This window comes from Egretta garzetta, unplaced genomic scaffold, assembly GCF_000687185.1.
Source record: "Egretta garzetta isolate BGI_Z169 unplaced genomic scaffold, ASM68718v1 scaffold130, whole genome shotgun sequence".
Lineage (NCBI taxonomy): Eukaryota > Metazoa > Chordata > Aves > Pelecaniformes > Ardeidae > Egretta > Egretta garzetta.
The window spans coordinates 806,332-827,631 of NW_009258284.1; the positions used below are offsets into that span (position 1 = coordinate 806,332).

Consider the following 21,300-nt stretch of genomic DNA (forward strand, 5'->3'; position numbering starts at 1 on the left):
GGTAACTGCTAATGGACTGGAGTATTTTGCTTTGGTTCTGAATTCTATGATCTGGGTTTGGTTTTCTTACGCCTTGACATCTTCATCCTGTATACAAAACTTCTGTGAGGTGGTGTTTTTTTTTTTTTTTTCCTTCTGTGAAACAAATAGCATATCTCTTCTTCACTGATCTCCTTTATGCAGAGACAAGGAATTTGTTCAGGGAATCCACATCTTCTGGTCCACAGACCCAGTGCCTGTTGTCCTGTTCTTCCACCTGTTATTTTTAATGTTAAAGCCTAACATAATGATATCAGAAAACTGCAATTCACTTCAGTTCTGTCCTCTTCTTTCCCTGTTGTTCTGTTCATATTTTTGATGCTCTTGCTTGTGCTTTCCTGTTTTAAGACTGTCTTTACTAAAGTTCAGGAAAAGCAAGCTAATGAAGTGTCAGCTGCTTTTAAATGTGTGGACCCTGTGTGTTTTGACCCCCTTCCTCTTCCCACCGTGTTCTTTGTATTCTGAGCAGCTGGCTCATGCTGGAAATGCGGACGGGACTTGCCTTAGCTTTCTGAGCAGTGTAAGGATATTGTCAGCACTAAACAGGTGCATGTGTTACCATTGGAGTGCTCCTTGCAGAATCGGAGGATTTGTGTGCCTTGTACTGGTTTGAATTTACAGTTCCTCAGGGCTTTCTGTAATTGGTGTTCTTATCTGTGATGGTGCATGGAAAGTTCTGCTAAGTCTTGTCTTGTTACATTTAAGGAACAGCTGGAGGTGGTCTGTTGGCTGAAGGAGGGGATAAAAAAAAAAAGACTGCTCACTACAAGGAGTCCTTGGGTAATGTGAGCAGTAGGCTCTGTGGGAGGTTATGTGTTCTCTCCTTGCCAAATGTGAGTAAAGCTATTCTAGCTTTTCTGCCCTCATCAGAGAGCAGCAAGGAGTGTTCTTGCCTCCTGGACTGAAGTATCCAGTAATTGGGAAGTGCAATTCTCTATACAGGTAAGTATTCTGAGTTTTTGTCTGCAAGTGGCACATCCCTAGGAAAGGGAGAGAAGTGCTTATGTTCCATTAATGGAAGAGGGTTGAACTGATGGATAATGTTAGTTACCCTAAAGAGCCCAGTAATGCTAAAGGAATTAAAAGCCTAGGGAATTTGTAGACTGTAGTTACAAATTAAGAGTACGTGAATAACCTCACTTATTATCCTTGCTTTTTATTGTGCTTTCAAAATAAGTCAATTGCCAGGGGAAAATGAAGTGTAATGCCTTAATTTCAATGATTGTCTCCAATGTATGAGAGCACTAATTGAGATAAGCTGATACTTCAGCAGATTTAAATACTTGGATTTAAATTGCTTTATCTCATGACAGTGCTGAATCTTTTGATTGGCATGTTTGTTTCCGGTTTACTGAAGTCTAAGCAGAGATGGTATTATTGGCAGGCTGTTGGGCAATCAAGGTGCCACAAGTTAGTCACAGCAAAACAGGTGATGGTTAAAAACCCAGAGTTTTTTTTAAACAGTCATTTCCCAATAAGACTCTGAGGGGACTTAGTAATTACAGAGTTTTCTTGGCTGTCATGTTATGCTGCTGGTTATATTGAGAGCTAGGACTGGGAGCTTTGACTTCCCCCTGAGCCACATGCAGATAGACCCCAGGAGTAAATGGCAATGTGTGGGGAGAGGGGGAAAAAGTTTTGGGTGAGTGGAGGTGTTCCTATACATGAGGTTCTCCCTTCAGCTTCCCTTTCCCCACGTTCTGCCTGTGTCCTGTGGAGGGAAAATAGTAAGTAGGAAACTGCTGGAAACAGCACAAAGGGTATCTGTGTATTGGTCATAATCTCCTAGGATATGTGGAGAGGAGAAGTAGCTAATTGCTTTTTTTTTTTAATTGGCTCCTAGTGTTGCAGAAGAAATAGAACAGATTGCAAAGCCTTGCTCTCTAGTAAGCTTTCCTGTATGGAAGTGTCTAGAGAGTGGGTGCATGCTAAAGCCTCTTCCTAACAGCATCTGACTGGCTGATTGCTCCTGCGGTGGCAGGGGAGAGCATGATTTATTGATTTACTCCTCTTAGCTGGATCACTTAGGCTCTTGGTGTGCTGCTGATCTTACGCAGCTGATGCTGTACTCCAGTAGCTGATGGGTGGGATCCTCTTGCAGGCTGTGCTAGAGGGAAAAGTGGGCAAAAAAATCTTGTGCATCTTTAAATCAGTTTAACGTCAACTGAGATAAAACTAAAATCAATTAGCTTAAATACAGGGTTACCACAGAATATCAGTCAACATCAGATTGTTCTGGTGCCTTAAATGTGTTTTCTCTTTTCACTCTCCTTGAACTTATACCTGGATTTGTGGGTAACAACAATGTATCTGTAAAGCTTTTTGTCCTGAAATTACTTGTACCTATGGTTAACTGTTGCCTTAATTAGGTTGTATTTTATGGCCCCGATCCAGTCTTTGTGAAACCAGACCCCAGTTTGGTGCATTTTTAAGAGCTGGGTAAAATAGTAGTTAGCAACTGAGAATTACTCTTTGTGTGTTTTTGTAAATGGGGAGAGATTGCCAGCTTCTGTATGTGGGTATCATATGTTGTATTTTGATCTGTTGTTCATATTTCTTGGTGAAGAATTTCTCAGCCAATTTAGACTAAGATGTAGGGATTAGATTTACGAGTGCTACAAGGGGCATGAGAAATGTCCAGAGGGGAGGGTTCAGCTATGTGACGTGTGAAATAGCAAAGAGGCAGCCCGGAGGGTTTCTTTCCTGCCAAGTAGTAAACTTCAGAGAGAAGGGAGAGAGAATGTAAGCAAGCCTGAGAATGCTGAGCTCTCTGGCTGGCAATTAATAAAATGGATAGGATGAATGAACCATACCACAAAGAAGTCAAGGATGTCTATACGTTTGACCTCAGGAAACCTACACTGAAGGAAGTGAATGTTTGGCCATGCACTGGCAGCAGCAGCTCTGGAGTTTCTTTTTCTTGCCCACATGTCTTTCTTTGCCTCTCTTTGTTGTGCCTGATAGGCAGTCTGCTGGGGCATCCTCAGTGTCTGGATTACGGGCCACCTTTCCAGCCCCCTTTTCACTTGGAGTTCTGTTCTGCCTATGAAAACTTTGGCTGTTGTGACCAGCAGAAGGACAACAGCATTGCAGCAAAATACTGGGACATCATGGATTATATTGATCCGCGGGGGCATAAACTGTGTGGGACGTATATCAAAGATATCCTGTGTCAGGTAGGGCAGAAAAATTCTATCTGTATTTTATGCTTTGGGCTGACTTTGGGGTCAGTTGTGGTTCTGATAGCCTCTTACAGCTGGCTGTGTTGCTGTGAAAAGAGGTGTGGGAGCCAGGGGAAAAGTGGGCTGACAGAGTAATGGTACCTAATCCTCAGCATGCGCTTTGCAAAGTGCTTTGTGTAAGGTGCATCGCTTTGTGGTATCTGGCAACATATAATAACATTTCCTAGCAACTATGATTTATGAAAGTATTGCTTGACTCTGATTATAATGGGAATCCTGGCGTGCTGCTAATTTTTCATAATGGAGAGAGTTATGGATCAATATTTTCTGCTTGCAGTTACTAGGTGCTAGATTACTAATTGTACAGGATGAAATGATATGGAAATTATCAGACAAAGTGTTTGGGTCCCTGGACCCTATAAAGGATGTGTTTTGATTGTGTTGCTGCTGGGGATGCTGCAAATGGTGCAAAAGTAGAACAAGATTTAATGGGCAGTGGTTTCACAGAGCTGCTGTGCAAGGTCCTGAGGCTTCAGGCACTGCATTTTCATCAGTGCTGTCTCCCCAGTGTCCTGGCTTATGGAAACAGGCATTGCGCAGTGAGAAAAGACCAAAGGCACTGTTCTTCCTGAGCTCCCCTGCCTCCCTCTAATTAAAGGGCAGAACTGACCTGCCTTTTCAACAACTGTTAGTCATGCAGAGTTGGACTTACTGCGTGCCAAAACACAAAGCAGCCAAAAGGCACAGTCTTACTAAGAACATATAAAGTGCTTCTAGTTAATACTTCCTTAGCCCTAAAATATTATCTGTGTATAAAAATGTTTCCATTCATTTTGGATGCTGGCAGGATTCCGGCATCTGCTTGGGGTGGAGGACACATACCCTTATAGCACCAGGGCTGAAAGAAGTAGCATTAGTGTTGTTTGTCATTTTACAGTTGTTAAACTAGAAAAAGATGTGTTACAGATCCTAGCAGAACCACCAGTGTTGGTGTTATGAAGATTTTCTACATGTTGCAGGCAGAGAAAACACTATAAAAATGTGTCTATTGCTTTGTTGCTCATTCTGCAGGGCATAATTTAATTTTGTATTTGTTCTAAGTGTTTATTGTAGCAAAAAAACCCCAAACCACCCTATATATCTTCTTACAGATTTTCAAAGTAGCATGCTATTACTCTTTTCATATCTTTCTAGAGTATGATTGCTGTTAAATCTTTGGGGAGGATCTTGTGATTGTGTTACGTATTGCTCTTCCTATTCAAGTTGGTGACAACCATGGAAATAAGGTTGGGTTCTCTAGCAAATATTATTTGGCCGTTGAATTAGTGGAGGAGCAAAGATCTACCAAATGGTTTTCCTTTAGTGATGTCACTTTGGATCAAATTGTTACTGATGATCTCGTGTGGAAGGGATGGAAAATGATGACATCTCCATTCTACCACCTCCACAGTAACCTGATAATTTGTAGTCGCTACCTGTGAAATGTTGGCATATGGTGCCACATCAAATACAAAAAGACAAATGCATGTACGTGATCAGGATGTAATTGTGTCAAGTGCTTATTTCTGCTGTGTATGGCAGGACTTCAGATAAACTGCTGCCCAGTAACAAGTGCTTTTATTGATATTATTCGTATGGAACTTGGGACACAAAGATTAGACTCAGAAGTAATGGTAGACAAAATATTATTAGCTTTTGTCTTTTGAACAAAACAGGTTTCTAGGAAGAGGTGTAGGTGCTTATTGATTGACCTGAATTATTAGTAGCTGCTCTAATCTAGCAAAACCAGCATTATTTCACATCTTTGGGGAAGATCAGAGTAGTAGTGATGTGTTGTAACAAAGCGGCTCGTTTGGTCAGGTGTCCCTTCAGTGCCAAAACCAGACAGTAAAAACAGACAATTTTTTTCCCCCTAGCCTTGCTGGTGTGGTAACGAGTGGTGTGCTGAGCATTACACAGAGGAAGCTGGTTTTGGTGGCTGCAGCAGTCTCGCTGGTCCCACAGAGCCCAAGAAGGATGCCATGGAGTGTACCTTACCTTGGCAGTGGAGCTGTGTGCTTCCTAACAGATAGAAGGTGATTAGATGGGGTTGTGTTCTGGATCATGGATTTCCTGCTGTCACTCTAAGCCAGACGCGTTTCTTTTGAAAACTAACAGGCTAGAAGAGGCATCTAAGGCAATCTGGCTCTGCTGGTAGAGCTGCTTCAGTTTGCATCTGGCACGATCTGGGTCTGGTTTTACTAGCTACACTTGTTCTAAGCATTTGTAGGTTTAGACTCTGACCCTCAGCTGAGCTGTTCTAGGCTTTATCTTAAAAACTCGATATGAAACTCTGAAAACTTCTTGTAATGTTCTAAGGAGGTGTTGTGCAAGTTGCATGGCTATAAAAATTCCCTGGATGCAGACCTTGCTACATGTGCTAGAACAGCTGTTTGGCTGCTGGCTGAGAGGATGTTTCTCAATTCAGAAAACTGCTACAGGAGAGGCTTAAAAGACTGAAAAGGCCAATTAAGCCTTGTTCAAGCTGATTGAAAGCCATGATATTAGCACGGGATAGGAGCTAGTCCAGGGAAAGCAACATACTTAAGCCAGTTTTAATCTAAGGCCTGACTTGATTGCTGAATGCATGCTCTTTTTGCAGAGGAAAAAGTATTTTTGTATTACAAAACAGCAAAATGTCAACTTGATCTTAGCAGTTTCTTCTTCTTCCACTCCATAAAGTAGTGGGATCAATTGTATTGTTTCACGCATGCTTGAGTGAAGTAAAAGCAGGCAACCAACAGAGACTGCAAGGCCACCTAATCCTGGGAGTTTACATAGATCCTGAGGAATGGCCTCCATCTCGTGCATCTTGCTGGGGCTGCGTGCTGCTAGCGCCGTTTGCCAGGAAAACGCTGTGTGGGAAGCCCAATGGCTGGAATAGCGTGGCAGCTGCTCAGGGGCTGCGCTTATTTAGGAGGATGAATTGTAGGAGACCCTTATGTTGCAGACTACTGGCAGAACAGAGTTGATGGAGCTCGGAGGCGGTTGAGAATATGCCTTGTTTCAGAGGAAGCTGTTTTCTCTTCTCTTTCTCTTCTCAGATTGCTGGTCTGGGAGCTGGGCTCCATTCCCACTTACTGAGTGAAATTAAAAATGTTTTCAAAGGTCTTAAAGTAGTCGGAACAAAATTGAGAGGAGCTTTAGACTGCAAGTGACTTGCGCACAATGGAGTGGTGAGCCAGCTGCAGCCGCGTGTTAGCGGGAATGAGGGAGCTTCCCGGGACTCGAAATGCAACAGAGGTTAGGCTCTGTCTGCTCTCCCCTACCTTTCCTTGGTGACATCTTAGCAGTCTGTCGCCTCTCCTTGTCTCCTAGTCACTTGAGATCAGCACCATATTTTGTGAAAACTGTGATATAACTAGAAACTCAACGCGTGCAGCAGTGTGCGAGTGTATACTGCTGAAAGCAGAGAGAGCGAGCAATGCTTAGTAGGCTCAGTAAGCATCAGGGGAAGAACATGCCAGACAAGTATTGTTGAATGCCTGCAACAAAGCTGCTCTCCTTCAAGAATGTGAGAGCAGAAAGACACTTAACTGAAGCTTTGGCTTTTGGGGATGGCACTCAGGGCCTAATGGTGCCCTTCCTCATTCTGGGAAGACCTTAAACATGGGGAAAATGGTGTTGTTCTGCCTTCTAGGGCTGGGGTTAGGGACATGGTTTAGTGGTGGGATGGCAGGGTTAGGTTAACGGTTGGACTTGATGATCTTAAAGGTCTTTTCCAACCTAAACGATTCTATGACAGGCCCAGGGGACTTGGCCTCCTTTTGCAGACTTCTCATTTGGAAAGAGGGAGAGGTTCCTTACAGATGCGATGTTGAAGCAACAGAAACCAGCTCATTCTGGGTGGCTTGATCACCAAATGGCAGCAATGAAAAGTGAGAAACTTACTACACCATCTGAGAGTTGACAGGGCTTTACTACTTCCAAGCCATAACTGTTCTTAGTATGGCCAAAAGCCCTCAGGCTCTTCTGTGAGCAAAGGAAGCAGTTTGCTATGCTAAATTTGGAATGAGGGTCTGTATCCTTCACATTAAATATCCTGGAAGGGCTGCTGCTTGTACAAAACCCCCAAAATGTCAGTGCTGGTATAACTGCCCCAGATTTGTTTAATGAAGCAAACTTGTTTATTGAGACAGAAAAAATACTAATGTAGTAGTTCTTCATTCTTCGACTATCTGTACTTACCTTCCTACATATGTGCTCAATTAAAAGCTCTGGATAGACTGTTCCAGGCTGCTGGCATGAAAACCAGTTAAATCTTCCTGCAGAATTTAGCTCATTCTGTTTTAACTTTGCAATTTTGTGCTGATTAAAATAGAAGTGGGATTTTACTGGAAATACTTTATAGAAGTTCTGGCCCAGAATTTTTGCAAGATGAGGAGTTTAAATTTAGGTACAAATTCAAACACAATGCCTGATTTTCAGTATTTAACCTACATTTTGCACAGCTAAAAACTTAATGATATTTGAAGGGACATAATTTTAGATACATAACACTTGAAGATGTTGCCTGCAGTATTTTTCCTGAAGATCACCTATAGAGTCAATGGTAGCTACGTGAATTGCATAAGATGATATCTACTTATTTGAAACAGTTTTAAATGTCAGCTACAGCCTGCTTCAGTGATAACTGCATGCAAGAACATGATCAAAGTTGTATAGTATCAGACTAAAGATTAACTTAGCCTGTACTTTTAACCAATGTACATCTTTAGCACCTACAACTTCTTCTGGCAGAGTTTCACCTCCTTTTTTAACCTGGCTCCTGCTGGCTTTATCTAATGCTCCCTCATTTTTCTTCTGGGGGAAAGGGTTCAGCAAGTGATCCCCATGCGTCTTCTCAATGTCACTTGTGGTATTTACAGACCTCTGTCGGGCTGTTACCCTACTCCAATCACCTCTCTGCAAAGCTGCTCAGTCCCATCCTAATTAGCTGTTCTGTATCTGACTGTCCTTGTGGATTTGTTCCCCTTTGTTGCTTTTGGGAAGGGGGACCAGAACTGCAGGTAGTGTTGAAGGTGTGGGTGAACCTGTACCTGGTTTGTTTTCTTTTTTTCTTTCCTGACACTTGATTAGACCTAGGTATGGGTTTAAGTGGCTTAACAAAGTAAAACCTTAAATATATCTGGAAAAGGCAGCAATGCCGGCTGATGTGAAGGATGTGTGCACATTGGGGACTGCTGGTCTGGAGAAGTCTGAAGGCTCACGATATCCACAGTACAAAGGGATGCTGCAGTGAGGGAGTTAACAGATTCTTCTCTCGATCTGTTCAGAACAGGTTACAAAGTACCTAGTTAAAAATCTAGCAGGGGAAGCTAAGTGGGATTTCTAAAAACAAAGGTAAGAACAGATTGCAAAAAGAACTTGCCTGTCACTTCCTTAAAAACCTCTAGTCATGGAGAATCCACAGTGTCCATAGACCTACTTCTGTTCGGAATAATTTAGGTGCAGCTGATTGCTTTGGTAAAGGAAACTACTACTGACCTCTAAATCCCCTTTAGCAATATTCTGAGTGACTTTCTACTATTTCACTTCAAGATTACTCATTATGTTTTCTGCCTTACTAATTTTTTATTTTATTAACTGACTTGCTTCCATGGAGGTGTCTTGGCTTCTCCTGGATGCATGTACACAGCCACATATTTAGTTTCTTTTACTTTCTAGGAATGTTCTCCATATGCTGCACATCTCTATGATGCAGAAAACCCTCGGACACCTCTAAGAAACCTCCCAGGACTTTGTTTTGACTACTGCTCTGAGTTTCACTTCAACTGCCGCTCTGCCATCAGCCTGCTGACGAGTGATAAGCATGTCCAAGAATGCTGTGAGACAAATAAAACTCGCTTTTGCAACCTCCTTCACCTACATGATGAGGACTACTGCTTCCCCAATGTGCTGAAGAACACAGCCCTCAACCGCAACCTGGGCTCGGTGGTGGAAGACCGCAAAGGCTGCCTCCAGCTCTGTCTGACCGAGGTTGCCAATGGCCTGAGGAACCCGGTGCTCATGGTGCATGCGAATGACCATACCCACCGCATGTTCATAGCAGAGCAGGTGGGCGTGATCTGGGTCTACCTACCCGATGGCAGCCGGCTGGAGGAGCCCTTTCTGGATATTAAAAGTATAGTGCTGGCTACACCGTGGATAGGGGATGAGAGGGGCTTCCTGGGGATGGCTTTCCACCCCAAGTACAAGTACAATGGGAAATTTTATATCTATTACTCATATATGGATAAGAACCAGGTGGAAAAGATCAGGATCAGTGAATTGAAGGTTTTGGCATCTGATGTCAACAAAGCTGATCCGCTCTCAGAAAGGTAAAGTTCACATTGAATGCTATCGTATGCCACGACAAGAAATTATTTTTCTTTGTACCTCTCCTTCCCCCTTGCAGAAGCTGCACATTCCTGGTCACCCTGGTTCAGGTGTGTGACTGGGCTGCTATAAAGCTACAGAAGATGGGTTGGCTCAAGGTCACACAGCAAACTAAAAAGAGACTGAAAGGAGGACCCAGGATCTAGGCTTCCAGGTTGTCTTCTCTGTCTTGCACTCTTGCCTTCTAAAGAGCAGTAATAGCTTTAAGCCTATCGTGGAATTAAAATCTGCCCTGAAAGTGTTTTGTACTGTAGGAAAACAGGGATGCTTCACTATAGTACTAGATGTTTATTTGACCCAGCACGTGTGCCCCTGCCCTGTCCCCCTGCTAAGAAAAAAAGCTAATTCTCTGTTACGGAGAAGAATTTGTTAGTAATGGAGTTACTTTTTTTTAAAGTTTCACAATCACCATAACATGCTTCTGAAGCCCTTGAATTCACCAACCCACCTGCCACAAAGTTTAAAGGGCAACAAGCGTTTCCTGCAGACAAATACCTTATATATTGGTAGTCATGTTTTCAGGTGAGCTGTAATACTCCTGTGCTTGTGGTGATGGGCGAGCTCTGCAGCACAAGAGGTGTTAATGCTGTGCAGGCCAAAACTGTAGTGCATGGGGCAGCCGTAGTGCCACATGGCTCATGGGAGGCACCTTTCCTCAAGGGATGCTGTACAGAAAGGAGCTCTGCTGTAAGGTAGGCAGACAGCCTCATGCTGCAGGCTCACAGGAAATGGGTTGCAACTCAGCACCATGTTTGACAAAGCTGATGGGTCTGTACAGCTGGGAAATCTTTCTCTTTTTTTGTAAAAGAAGGGATGCAATATTTCTTCAGCTTGGCTGAATGCTCAGCCCTTTCCAATAGCTACATCTGGAGTTATTTCTCTTTCTTTAGGAATCTTTTGGAGCTTGAAGAACCAGCTGCAAATCACAACGGTGGGCAGCTGCTCTTTGGTGTGGATGGCTATATGTATCTATTCACAGGGGATGGAGGGAAAGCTGGAGACCCTTTTGGAAAATTTGGGAATGCTCAGAACAAGTAAGTAGGAGGGCAGGTGAAAGCTTTGACCTTGTTTACCAAGATACAAGGTTTGGAAATGAGACAATGTGGAAGAATAAAGAGTGCTTCCTGAAAGTGCTTGTACATCTGCAATCCTGTCCGATGCGGTATTTCAAAAATGAAAATTTTACATTTTGAAAGCTGAGGGAACCCAAGTTGTTTTGAGAGGGGAGAGCCTTCTGTGACTTGAGCAGGTTGCAAGACATACCAGCCACTGGTTTATTTCTTTTGGACAGATAACTTTTCCTTTGGAAAGGGGGAAGAGGGAGAGAATTGTTTGTGGTTTTTGTTGGCTCTCATGCTGGGGTTTCTTTTTCTGTCATTCTCTTTAGGAGTACTTTATTGGGGAAAGTCTTGAGGATTGATGTGGATGGAAAAAGCCCCGATGGAAAGCCTTACCGCATCCCTCCTGATAATCCATTTGTGTCTGATCCCAAGGCCTGCCCAGAGGTTTATGCTTATGGGGTCAGGAATATGTGGCGCTGTGCGGTTGACAGAGGGGACCCTGTCACAACAAAGGGAAGAGGGAGGATATTCTGTGGGGATGTTGGGCAGAATAGGTTTGAAGAAATCGACATCATTGTTAAAGGAGGGAACTACGGCTGGAGAGCAAAGGAGGGATTTGAATGCTACGACACAAAGCTTTGCCACAATTCCTCTTTGGGTAAGGAAGAAGTTTCTTATAGAAAATTACTTTATTATACGTGTGTATTTAGTGGACTACAGCACTGTCTTCCCAGTGAAACCAAATAATCCAGTGTTGTGTGTCAAATGGAGATTGTTTACTTCTTAAGAGCAGAAATCCCTTCTCCCCAGCCCTGCAGTGTTGAAGTGACACCCTGCTTACTCAGGGAACTCCCTGCCATACACTGCACTGGACAAAGTGTTTAGGGACAAAGCCTGTGTCTTTTGGAGACAGTTTTCCAAGTGAAGTCAGAAGGCAATGGATTGGGTTTAAGTAGAACAGCAATACTGTGTTTCCTTCAGAAGCTCTGAGCTATGGCTAAGGAAAGTGGACTAGGCTGACACTGAAACAAATCCTATGGAAGAGGCAGTGTGTCCTAGTCAGTGGGGTGCTGCAGCAGAACACCCAAAACCTGTGCCCTGGGGCTGACCAGGTGTGATGGAAAACTCGCTTGCTGCCTTTAGAAAAGAGTAGATATTGATGGTCTTCATAAACCTCTTTGGAAAGCATGGTAGAAGAACTGGGTGGTATTACAGTGTTCCTTAAGCTGTTGGAAGAAAACACCTGGTCTCAAGCTCATGTAGATGTTTCTGAAACATTTGTATGACCAGGCAAGTGTAGAGTATGTTATCAACGTTTCTCCTCTGCTATGCTGGTACCCACATGGCGCTCAAGTTTTTTTTGTTTGGTTGTTTTTTTAATAGCCCAATCCTCGATTAACAACAAAACTGAATTAGATTTTGCTGTTAATCTATGGTTTTTACTGAATTGCATTTTTGATTTTTATTCTCATCATTAAAGATTAAAGACAAGCTACTTGATCCAGGGGAAAAAAGTGAGGACAAGACTTAAAATTTTGTGGGATCTGATATTCAACCCAAAATAGGGCTGAATTAAATTTTAACATTGCCAGAGGCAAAGCCTTTAATAAGTCTCATGACATAAAATGGGAGTAGCACACTTACGCATTATGAGAATGTCAGCAAACCTATCAAGATGTTAACTTGCAGTTGTTTGATCTTATTCCCTTATCTAAAAACACTGGAACTTGTAAAGACAATTCCTGCTAAAATGATCGGTGCAATCACAAACCTGTAAGATAATACTTCCTGCAGGCTGATACATTCCTGTGTTGCTTGCTTGATGCAGAGAATCTTGGTCTGATGTGTTATGGAAGCTTATCATGTATAAGCCTTGATAAGCAACTACATGAGAGCTCCTTAAGGCCTTTGGGTCTGTTCTGTCCTGGAATAAATAACTGAATTCCCACTGAAATGTAACTATGCTGTTTGTTCAGCTGTACTGGTCCCTCTAGTCGTTTTTGTGCCTGTTGGTATCATTAAGCAATTGCTTTTTGATGCTCTCTGGATGTAAATTTTCTCACATTTTATTGTTCTGTGTTTAACAGATGACATTCTTCCAATATTTGCATATGGCCGCAATGTGGGGAAGTCAGTCACTGGAGGTTATATATACAGAGGATGTGAATCACCCAACTTGAACGGCCTTTACATTTTTGGTGATTTCATGAATGGGTGAGACTAATTGTTTTCTCTTCAGCTTTCATTCCGTACCCACATTTGCTTTATCTGGGCAAATAAGCATATCAGAGCATCCCAAAACCCTTTAAGCTGGAGTAAATAAGAATCTGAGATGTCTGTGTATTAGATTAAGTGCTCTGTTTGACTATTGTAATGACATTTTGGTTGGGATCTAAACTTCCTCCAATTTAGAGTCCTTTAGGTTGGGTTTGCTTTCATTGAGGTCTAGTTTTCCAAAAGACAACCATTAAAGCTAGTCAATAGTCAGGGTCCTCACACTTTTTTTTTCAGAAATGTATGACTTTGACAGGAACTAATCTTGAAAATGGAAACATAAAACACAGGGTTTTATTTTTCATCTAGTCGACTTATGGCTTTACAGGAAGATGAGAAGGCAAATAAGTGGAAGAAGCAAGATATCTGCATTGGCAGCACAAGAGCTTGTGCTTTCCCTGGGATGATCAGTTCTTACAGCAAATTCATAATCTCATTTGCTGAGGATGAAGCAGGTAGGTATTGTGCTAGCCATACCTTTATTGGAAAGAGGCCTCCTGCCCTGTGAGGCTACTGCAGATCGGCTTGATGGAGAGCTCAGGAGACAGATCCTCATGTGAACTTGCAGTCTGAAAGTTCCAGATTCTCTAAGGAATTTGAACTCCTGTTTCAGCCTTCCCCTGTCCTTTTGGTTGTGGTTTGTTTATGCTTTCTCATTAATGAAAAGACTGTATCAATGCAGTTTGTTCTTTCATTGTAACAGCTTATCCTCACTTGAGTTCCTACAGCTTACCTGAATTTCCCCCGCTTCATTAGTATAAATTCCTCACTCTTATTCACAACAGCAGCAGTACAGACCAAGGCTTTTGGGGGATGAGGGAAGCCAATCATTTTAAAATTTAGAAATGTCTCAGTGCATAGGATTATTGCTGTGGTCATGATGATCAGATATCTTACCAAGGTGAAAGTACCAATGCATAATTTGTTCACTTTTGTACAGTCTCCTGGCAGAGAGCTATGTAATACAAAAAGTGACTGCAAGGTTTTTTTTGAGAACACTTGTGCTTTAGTGAGCTCTGATTTTTCACGATTCAGCAGAAGAGAGATTTGCTTGTAATGAAAAGATCCTAGCTCATCTAGCCAGGATATTCTGTCAAAGATGCAGGCTTTGTTGTTAAGTATGTACATGTTTCAACTATTCTAACATGTGGAGTGAGTGGATGTTAAATGTCTCTTCTACTGGTTGTTCTTTTAGAAACCAATGTGGTGACTTCATGTAATTTCAAAGACAATGGTTTTGCCTCTTTTGCAAGCTATTATAATTTGCCTGGATATTGTTTTAGTTGGGTGCTGAAGGGAAGGCACAAGGAGTAGTTGGTCTCCTCAGCGAGCACGCAGGAATAAGAAGCTTCTGTCTTCCATGGATTAGCCAATTTGGTGCTTGTTGGATTTTTTTGGTATGACTGAGATGGCTCAACATTTGTTTTTGCGGTCTTCCCCTTTATTTGTAGCTTCTGGCTGCTTCTTTGGTACAAACAAGTTTAAAAAAATACATATTTATACAGAGGAAAGTAAACTTTTGGAGGGCCCCTGACATGAGATAATGAAGGTCCTGCTCAGGCACTGTGCTCAATTGAGAGAGCTGCTGGTTCTGCCTAGAACCCTGCTGTAACCAAGAGATCACTTGGGTGAGACCAAAGCCCGCTTCTTGGAAGTAAGACATGACTGAGGGAGTGACTGAAGGGGTTTTCTTTTCTGACCATGTGAATTAGTGAAGAGCCAGGAAAGAGAGGGAAATGGAGAACAGGGATTCGGCTTGGGCACTTGAATCTGAGACTGATTTTCTTTTTTCACTTCCATTTAGGTGAACTGTATTTTATGTCTACTTCTTACCCCAGTGCCTATGCACCACACGGATCGCTCTACAAGTTTATTGATCCTTCAAGGTTAGTAATTAAAGGTGTTTTCCCATGCCAAATGCTTCTATAATCACTATACGATCTCCAGCTATCACAGTAGAAAGAATGCCAAGTGTTACTGATACATAATCTCACTGACCTCCACATCCAGTCCTTGGTTTTTGTTCACCCACCGTACATCTGGTGCAACTTTAATCAGTTTTAGTGGATTTATTCCTCACTCATCATATCTGTGCACCCAGAAATAGACAGAGTTCAGATATCTTAAAAGTCTGGGACAATAAGGATCAAAATAATGTCTCCTTGGTTGCATATCTGAAGTATAGCACAATGGTGTTTTAAAAATGACAGTCCATATCCTTCAGGGTCATGACATCAAATACTGCAATGCACTTTCATATAAATAAATAAATAAATTGCAGCCCACAGTTTAAAATTCTTCACAAAGAAGAGTGAAACCTTCATGCAGTGTTCAAATAATAATTGGAGCCTGAACCTGAGTTTTTCCAAGAAAAATGTTTTTCCCCATTAAGCAGTTATCCCTGCTGAAGTCTGTTTTTACAATAATAAGCATGCTCATTTAACTTTCCCCTCCCAAGCTTTTGGCTCTTGCTAAAAAGCATTAAATGAGTTTCAGATCACATCAGCTCTGTATCTATGGGATGTCTGTGCTGTTGCTGAGATCTCTGACACTAGCAAAATGAAGAAAACAAGATATTTTTTCTTGGAAAGTTAAATCCAAGTCTTAGATAGTTAATTTGAGCTCTATGCCGACGTGATGGGAATAGGAGCTTTAGTCTTTTACTGGCTGTAACTCCTTGAGAAGACTCCTGCCTTTAACAGCTTATTGTTTGCCAGGAAGCCTTTGAACTGCATTAACTGTGGCTGACCAAAATGTAACATTTTCAACTGAAAAAAAAAAAAATAATCGTGAGCTAGCATAAACATTGAGAGCTTGAGCATGCTCCATTTCACAAAAAAAGTCCTGCAGTCCCTATGCCACTCCTCAGTGCTCTGTGAAGACTATCAGGATGATAAATCCTCTCCTCTTTCCCACTGCAAAAGGAGAAATGCAGCTTTCTGTTTCACAAGGAGCCTGTGGGAGCCTTTCCAGGAGGCTGCCTGCATGAGGACTGGTGTGCAGTAATGCACCATGTTATGATGGCTCCACAGGGGGGAAGCAAGCCCCTGCCAGGGCTGTGATGGTTTCACTGCTCAAAAGGGCTTTCTGGAAAGAAGACAGCTCTTCCCTGTGCTTCTGGACCTTCATATCCATCACTTCTAGAGCAGGACCAGGCGCTTAGTCCCTTGGCTCTTTGGAATTTACTCTTGTATTTTCTGATTCCCCTTGTTTACCTTAGCCCGGCCGCTGCTCTGCTCAGCTTTGCCCTTGCCTGTTTGCTTAAGTGCTTTGCAAGCTTGTCTGGGGTGTGCAAAGCACTGACTGCTCCTCTGGAGGCTGAGCTTGCTTGGCCCTGGAGCAGAGTCCTAAAACCTCCAGATCTTGGGTTGTACTCTGGCCTTCTCCTGATTGTATCAGGAGCGGAGATTTTTCCTTTCTCCTTTGCATTTTAGTGCTGTTTATAGGATTCTTCCATTTCTGACTCACTGTAAGAGGTGGCTGGGATAATTGGCTCCTCTGATGCCTCTGGGTGCAGTCTCAGTTTGTCCAGCCCAGACGCTCCCTGCTTCCTGCCCGCACTTCAGCAAGCACGCTGGCAAGGGCAAGCAAGCCACAGAAACGCCTGCTTCAAAACGTTGGCAGGGCCACTGCCATCTACCTAATGGCAACTTAAACTTGCCTAGGAATCTCCCAGGAAAACTGGCAGCAGTGCCTCATGTCCCCACTTCAGCTTGCCTTTCCAGCAGCACTCTTGGAAACAGCAGAGTGGCTGGCATCCCTCTGCCTGGATGGGCACCAAATCCCCTCAGTCAGGAGCAGAGGGAAGAGAGGTTAGAAGGTGCTTTAAAAGTTAGGAGAGGGGGGGAAACCTGCGCTCCACACCCCCCAAAAAACCCCAAATGCATAAGCAATGCCAACAAACCTGCTTTAGTAACCTTGTTTGGTTGGTTGGTATGGAAATGGTATGGAGGAAGCACTTGGCTGTTGCCCCTGTCTGAGGGAGAATGCTAATCATAAGAAAATGTGATGCCTTAGGTCATGCTTTGCTCTGCTTTGTGCTGTCAAGCTGCCAAACTGGAGGAGCCTGTTATTTTTTTGTCCTACAGCAGTTCTCTTGGTGGGTAACAGAAAACACAGGTCTGTTGCTGCTCTTCATACCTCCCTTCCTGTCATTTAACATGTGACAGCTTTTACCTCAGGGAAAAGGTGCTTTTTTGGGGGGGGTGCTTTTGTACTATGAGAAGTTGTCAGAAAACAGCAGGAGAGGAACGCTGATACATTTTCTTTGCAGTTGTTGCTTTCTCCCTCTTTGCCTGTTCCTTTCCTTTCTCACCACTCTTGCTGCAGCACGGTGTTGTGTCCAAAGCAGCATGCTTTGGAGGTCACACTAACTTTTGTGGGACTCTGTGGGAATATTCTGTTGTGTGTGTAAGAGATCCTTATGCTGCACCATGAGTGGAAAGCACTGACATGCCTTCTGGCACTGGTGAGGCTGTACCTCTACTACTGTGTTCAGTTTTGGGCCCCTCAGTTCAAGAAGGACATTGAGGTGCTGGAGCATGTCCAGAGAAGGGCAAGGAAGCTGGTGAGGGGTCTGGAGCACAAGTCATATGAGGAGCGGCTGAGGGAACTGGGGTTGTTCAGCCTGGAAAAGAGGAGGCTGAGGGGAGAACTTACTGCCCTCTACCACCACCTGAAAGGAGGTTGTAGCAAGATGGGTGTTGGGGTCTTCTCCCAGGTAATGGGTGACAGGATGAGAGGAAATGGCCTCAAGTTGTGCTAGGGGAGGTTTCAATTAGATATTAGGAAAAATTACTTTACCAAAAGGTTTGTCAAGCATTGGAACAGGCTGCCCAGAGAGGTGGTGGAGTCCCCATCCCTGGAGGTATTGAAAAGACATCTAGATGTGGTGCTTAGGGACGTGGTTTAGTGGTGGACTTGGCAGTGCTAGGTTAACTGTTGGACTTGATGATCTTAAAGGTCTTTTTCTAACCTAAATGATTCTATGATTCTATGTGCCCTCAAGGATTCTAGAAACACCATTGTGCTGTACCTCCAGCAGCAGGACATGCAGCTGAATACACCTAATCAGCACCCTTGAATTCAGTGGTGGGCTACAAGTTCGTGCAGGCAGTCCAGCGTCCCACAAACAAACAAACCAGCTATTGATGTTGGATAAAGACAGTCCAGACTGCCTGATGGCAGCAAGTTGACCAGAAGGGTGGTAGAAAAGAAGCTGCAGCCTTCCAGCTGCTATTGCTATTCAGACAGGGATTTTAAGGCTTGCAGTCCTGAATCAGGCTCTTAAATTCCACTTACGTTGTACTCCAGGTGCCTAAAGTGCTTTCATGCCTTTTCCAGCAGAGGTGAATGACAATGGGGGATTGATGTGTGCCTCTGGAATAAATAAACTTCCTTAACAATCTCTGATATCTGCGTATGGTTTTCTGTTTTTCAAGGAGAGCTCCACCAGGGAAGTGTAAATACAAGCCTGTTCCAGTGAAAACAAAGAGTAAACGGATACCGTTTGTTCCACATGCAAGTAAGTTGTTAGGCCTTAATTTTACTGAGAAGCAAAACACATAACCATCTTACAGGCATGTGATTGAAATCTTTAGCAGTCTTAAAAACTAAAGTACTGAGCAGGAGCAATCTTGAAGTTAGGTTATCACATTTAATGTGTGCTTCTGTTGTCTACTAGATGGCATGCCTTTTCCTAATCCCAGTCTCTGATTTTATTTTTTTTTTTTGGTAAGTGTTGCCATGTAATAGTGTGAATGGGCATCACAAGGGAACTGATGGCTTCAACTGAGGCAATGGATTTGGTCTGGGAAGTTTTGCATGCCCATCCCTGGCTCTGTGACAAGCTCCTTGAATCAAATGATCCCCTCTCTGTAAATCCAGGGGCGCCAATCTTCCTTTCTCCTGGCCTCTTTCTGTTTTGCATCCTGGGCAACTAGGGCAGGGGTTACATCTTATTATTGAGTAGAAACAGTGTTTAGCAAGTTGAGGTTATCTTGTGTGGGATTTCCAGACATTAGTGTAACATGAAAAATTCATATTGTTAACTCTGCCAACGAAGTGTGCAAGGTTTCATCATATTCTGCCTGGACTTATTTTCCTTAAATACATACTCATCGCTTCTAAACAACAAATCTTATTTCTGAGGAACCCAAGGCTCCTTTGATAGAAGAAAAGAGGTGTGTATATATAGTATATAGTTGTTCTTCTAGAATGTCAGCTATTGTTCTTAACTGTTGCTCTAATACAGGTTTATATCAGCCAAATCTCTGAATTAGCCTTTTGCCTTAATGTAGGGATGCTGAACCATGTTAATTACTTTCCTCAGAGACTGTCCTTGAGCTGCTTAATGAACCTTCAACAACAAGGCCTCCGAAAAAATCTTCTACCCGCACTGCAACCATCCCAATACTTTCTTCTAAGAAAGCTAGAAAGACCTCATCCACCAAAACAAAAGCATCCACAGTGAAACCAGCTCTATCTGGTAAAAAGAGACAGAAAAGCAAAGCTGAGGCTAAACCTCGCAAGCCAAAGCAGGAAGAGAAGGTCGCACACACTTCCAGAGCTACACCAGCACCACCTTTGCCAAAAAAGAAGAGTTCCCGTCTAACCAGAACAAAGAAGCTTCTTCCAAAGGAAGCAGTATCAGCTAAGGAAAAACAGGGGAAGAGGAGGAAGGAGAGTAGAGTAAGCAGCAGCTTTTGAAGCTCGGTGAAAAAGCAAGTCACTTAATAAGACAGTGTAACAAATGTTTTGAATAGTGACCATAAATAAAAGAGAACCAGCTGTCTTCTTAGGCCAGTGCTCGGAGGTATGCCTCCATTAATGTCTGTGCTAGCAGTCTCTATATATGTTCTATTAAACCTTCTAATATTAACTTTCTTTGCAAATCCTGCTGTGATGTCCTTTTCTGACATAGTAGCTGTGAGAGTCTCTGATGGACACTCACTGGTAAGATCTGGCTGTGTATGACTGTCTAATAAATCCAAGTGCCTCCAACTTTCGGGGCTTGCATCTTTTATCTGAGAATGACACAGACATGTCAGTGACTTCACTTTTTTTCTCTTTATTTTTTTTGTCCTTTAATAAAGTGAAAAGTGTATTTTAAGAGTAGTTGTCTCTCAGACAATGAAATGAGTTTAGTGTTTTGTTTTTAAGCACTTTTTTTTTTGAGGTATGGATCACCTGCAGGTTCCAAAGGATTCAGCAAGGGCTGGAAATGCTCAGCAAATCTGAAAACCAAACAAAATCAAAGCAACAGAACCTAAGCAACCCTCAGAAAAATCCTTGTTACAGCTGAGCAACTGGATGGAACCCTCAGCTGGCTTCCAACTGAACTGAGGTTGGATTCTGTCCATCTGGAGAGCAGTTCTGGGCTAGCAGGTAACTTCTCCCTGGCTCAGCCTCTTCTCCCCTGGGAGCAGTGTGGGTTTAGAGCAGAACTGGAGGGGCCTGGCCACAGCCCGGTGCTCCTTCTGGCACAGAGTGTGCTGTGAAATGAATTTGCAAGGGGGTGCTGCAAGGAGAAGCGGGAGGGTGAGGGCCAGAGTCTTGCATCACCCACGGCGGAAGCAGGGCAGCAACCAACCTCAAATGTTCTTTTCCAGATTTTAAGTGGATTTTATTAAGGTGACTGGAAGAAGGGAAATGTTGTGCCCATTTTCAGAAAGGGTAGAAAGGAAGACCCTGGGAACTACCGACCTGTCAGCCTCACCTCTGTGCCTGGGAAGATCATGGAACAGATCCTCCTAGAAGCTATGCTAAGGCACATGGAGGCCAGGGAGGTAATTTGAGATGGATTTGATGGGTGGACTGTTTGGATAAGGAATTGGTAGGATGGTCACATCCAGAGGTTAGTAGTCAATGGCTCGATGTTTGGATGGAGACCAGTGGTGTCCCTCAGGGGTCTGTATTGGGACTGGTGCTGTTTAATATATTTATCAATGACATAGTGAGATCGAGTGCACCCTCAGCAAGTTTGCGGATGACACCAAGCTGAGTGGTGCAGTTGACACGCCAGAAGGACGGGATGTCATCCAAAGAGATCTGGACAGCCCTGCCAAGAGGGACTTGGGGGTGCTGGTGGATGAAAAGCTGGACATGAGCTGGCAATATGCGCTGGCAGCCCAGAAGGCCAACCATACTCTGGGCTGCGTCAGGAGAAGCGTGGCCAGCAGGGCCAGGGAGGTGATTCTGCCCCTCTGCTCTGCTCTGGGGAGACCTCACCTGGAGCCCTGTGTCCAGCTCTGGAGCCCTCAGCACAAGAAGGACATGGACCTGTTGGAGTGGGGCCAGAGGAGGGCTACAAAAATGATCCAAGGGCT

General features: G+C 43.4%; 1 protein-coding gene across 4 annotated transcripts; it reads left to right on the forward strand.

Annotated features, from left to right (window-relative positions):
* Window positions 1-1,212: 1,212 nt before the first annotated feature.
* Window positions 1,213-19,933, forward strand: HHIPL2 (HHIP like 2). 4 transcript variants are annotated; one of them, XR_004841702.1, is made up of 10 exons: window positions 1,213-3,215; window positions 8,928-9,580; window positions 10,529-10,672; window positions 11,026-11,357; window positions 12,787-12,913; window positions 13,283-13,428; window positions 14,778-14,859; window positions 18,415-18,497; window positions 19,038-19,155; window positions 19,305-19,375. XR_004841702.1 is itself a non-coding variant. In XM_009636947.2 (9 exons), the coding sequence occupies exons 1-9, from the start codon at window positions 2,829-2,831 to the stop codon at window positions 19,679-19,681; spliced, it is 2,331 nt and encodes a 776-aa protein (XP_009635242.1). In that variant the 5' UTR covers window positions 1,213-2,828; the 3' UTR covers window positions 19,682-19,933. The 4 variants fall into 4 exon arrangements, 3 of the variants coding, with proteins under 3 accessions (XP_009635242.1, XP_035748152.1, XP_035748158.1); XM_009636947.2 differs by lacking the exon at window positions 19,038-19,155 and having other exon boundaries at window positions 19,305-19,933; XM_035892259.1 differs by lacking the exon at window positions 19,038-19,155 and having other exon boundaries at window positions 19,273-19,538.
* The last annotated feature ends 1,367 nt before the right edge of the window (window positions 19,934-21,300 follow it).

Excerpts from the sequence above, each read along its gene's own strand:
- HHIPL2 (XM_009636947.2), top strand. The coding sequence starts at position 2,829 with ATGGATAGGATGAATGAACCATACCACAAAGAAGTCAAGGATGTCTAT. Across the intron at positions 11,358-12,786 it reads TTGCCACAATTCCTCTTTGG|ATGACATTCTTCCAATATTT; the intron begins GTAAGGAAGAAG and ends TGTGTTTAACAG. Across the intron at positions 12,914-13,282 it reads TTTGGTGATTTCATGAATGG|TCGACTTATGGCTTTACAGG; the intron begins GTGAGACTAATT and ends TTTTTCATCTAG.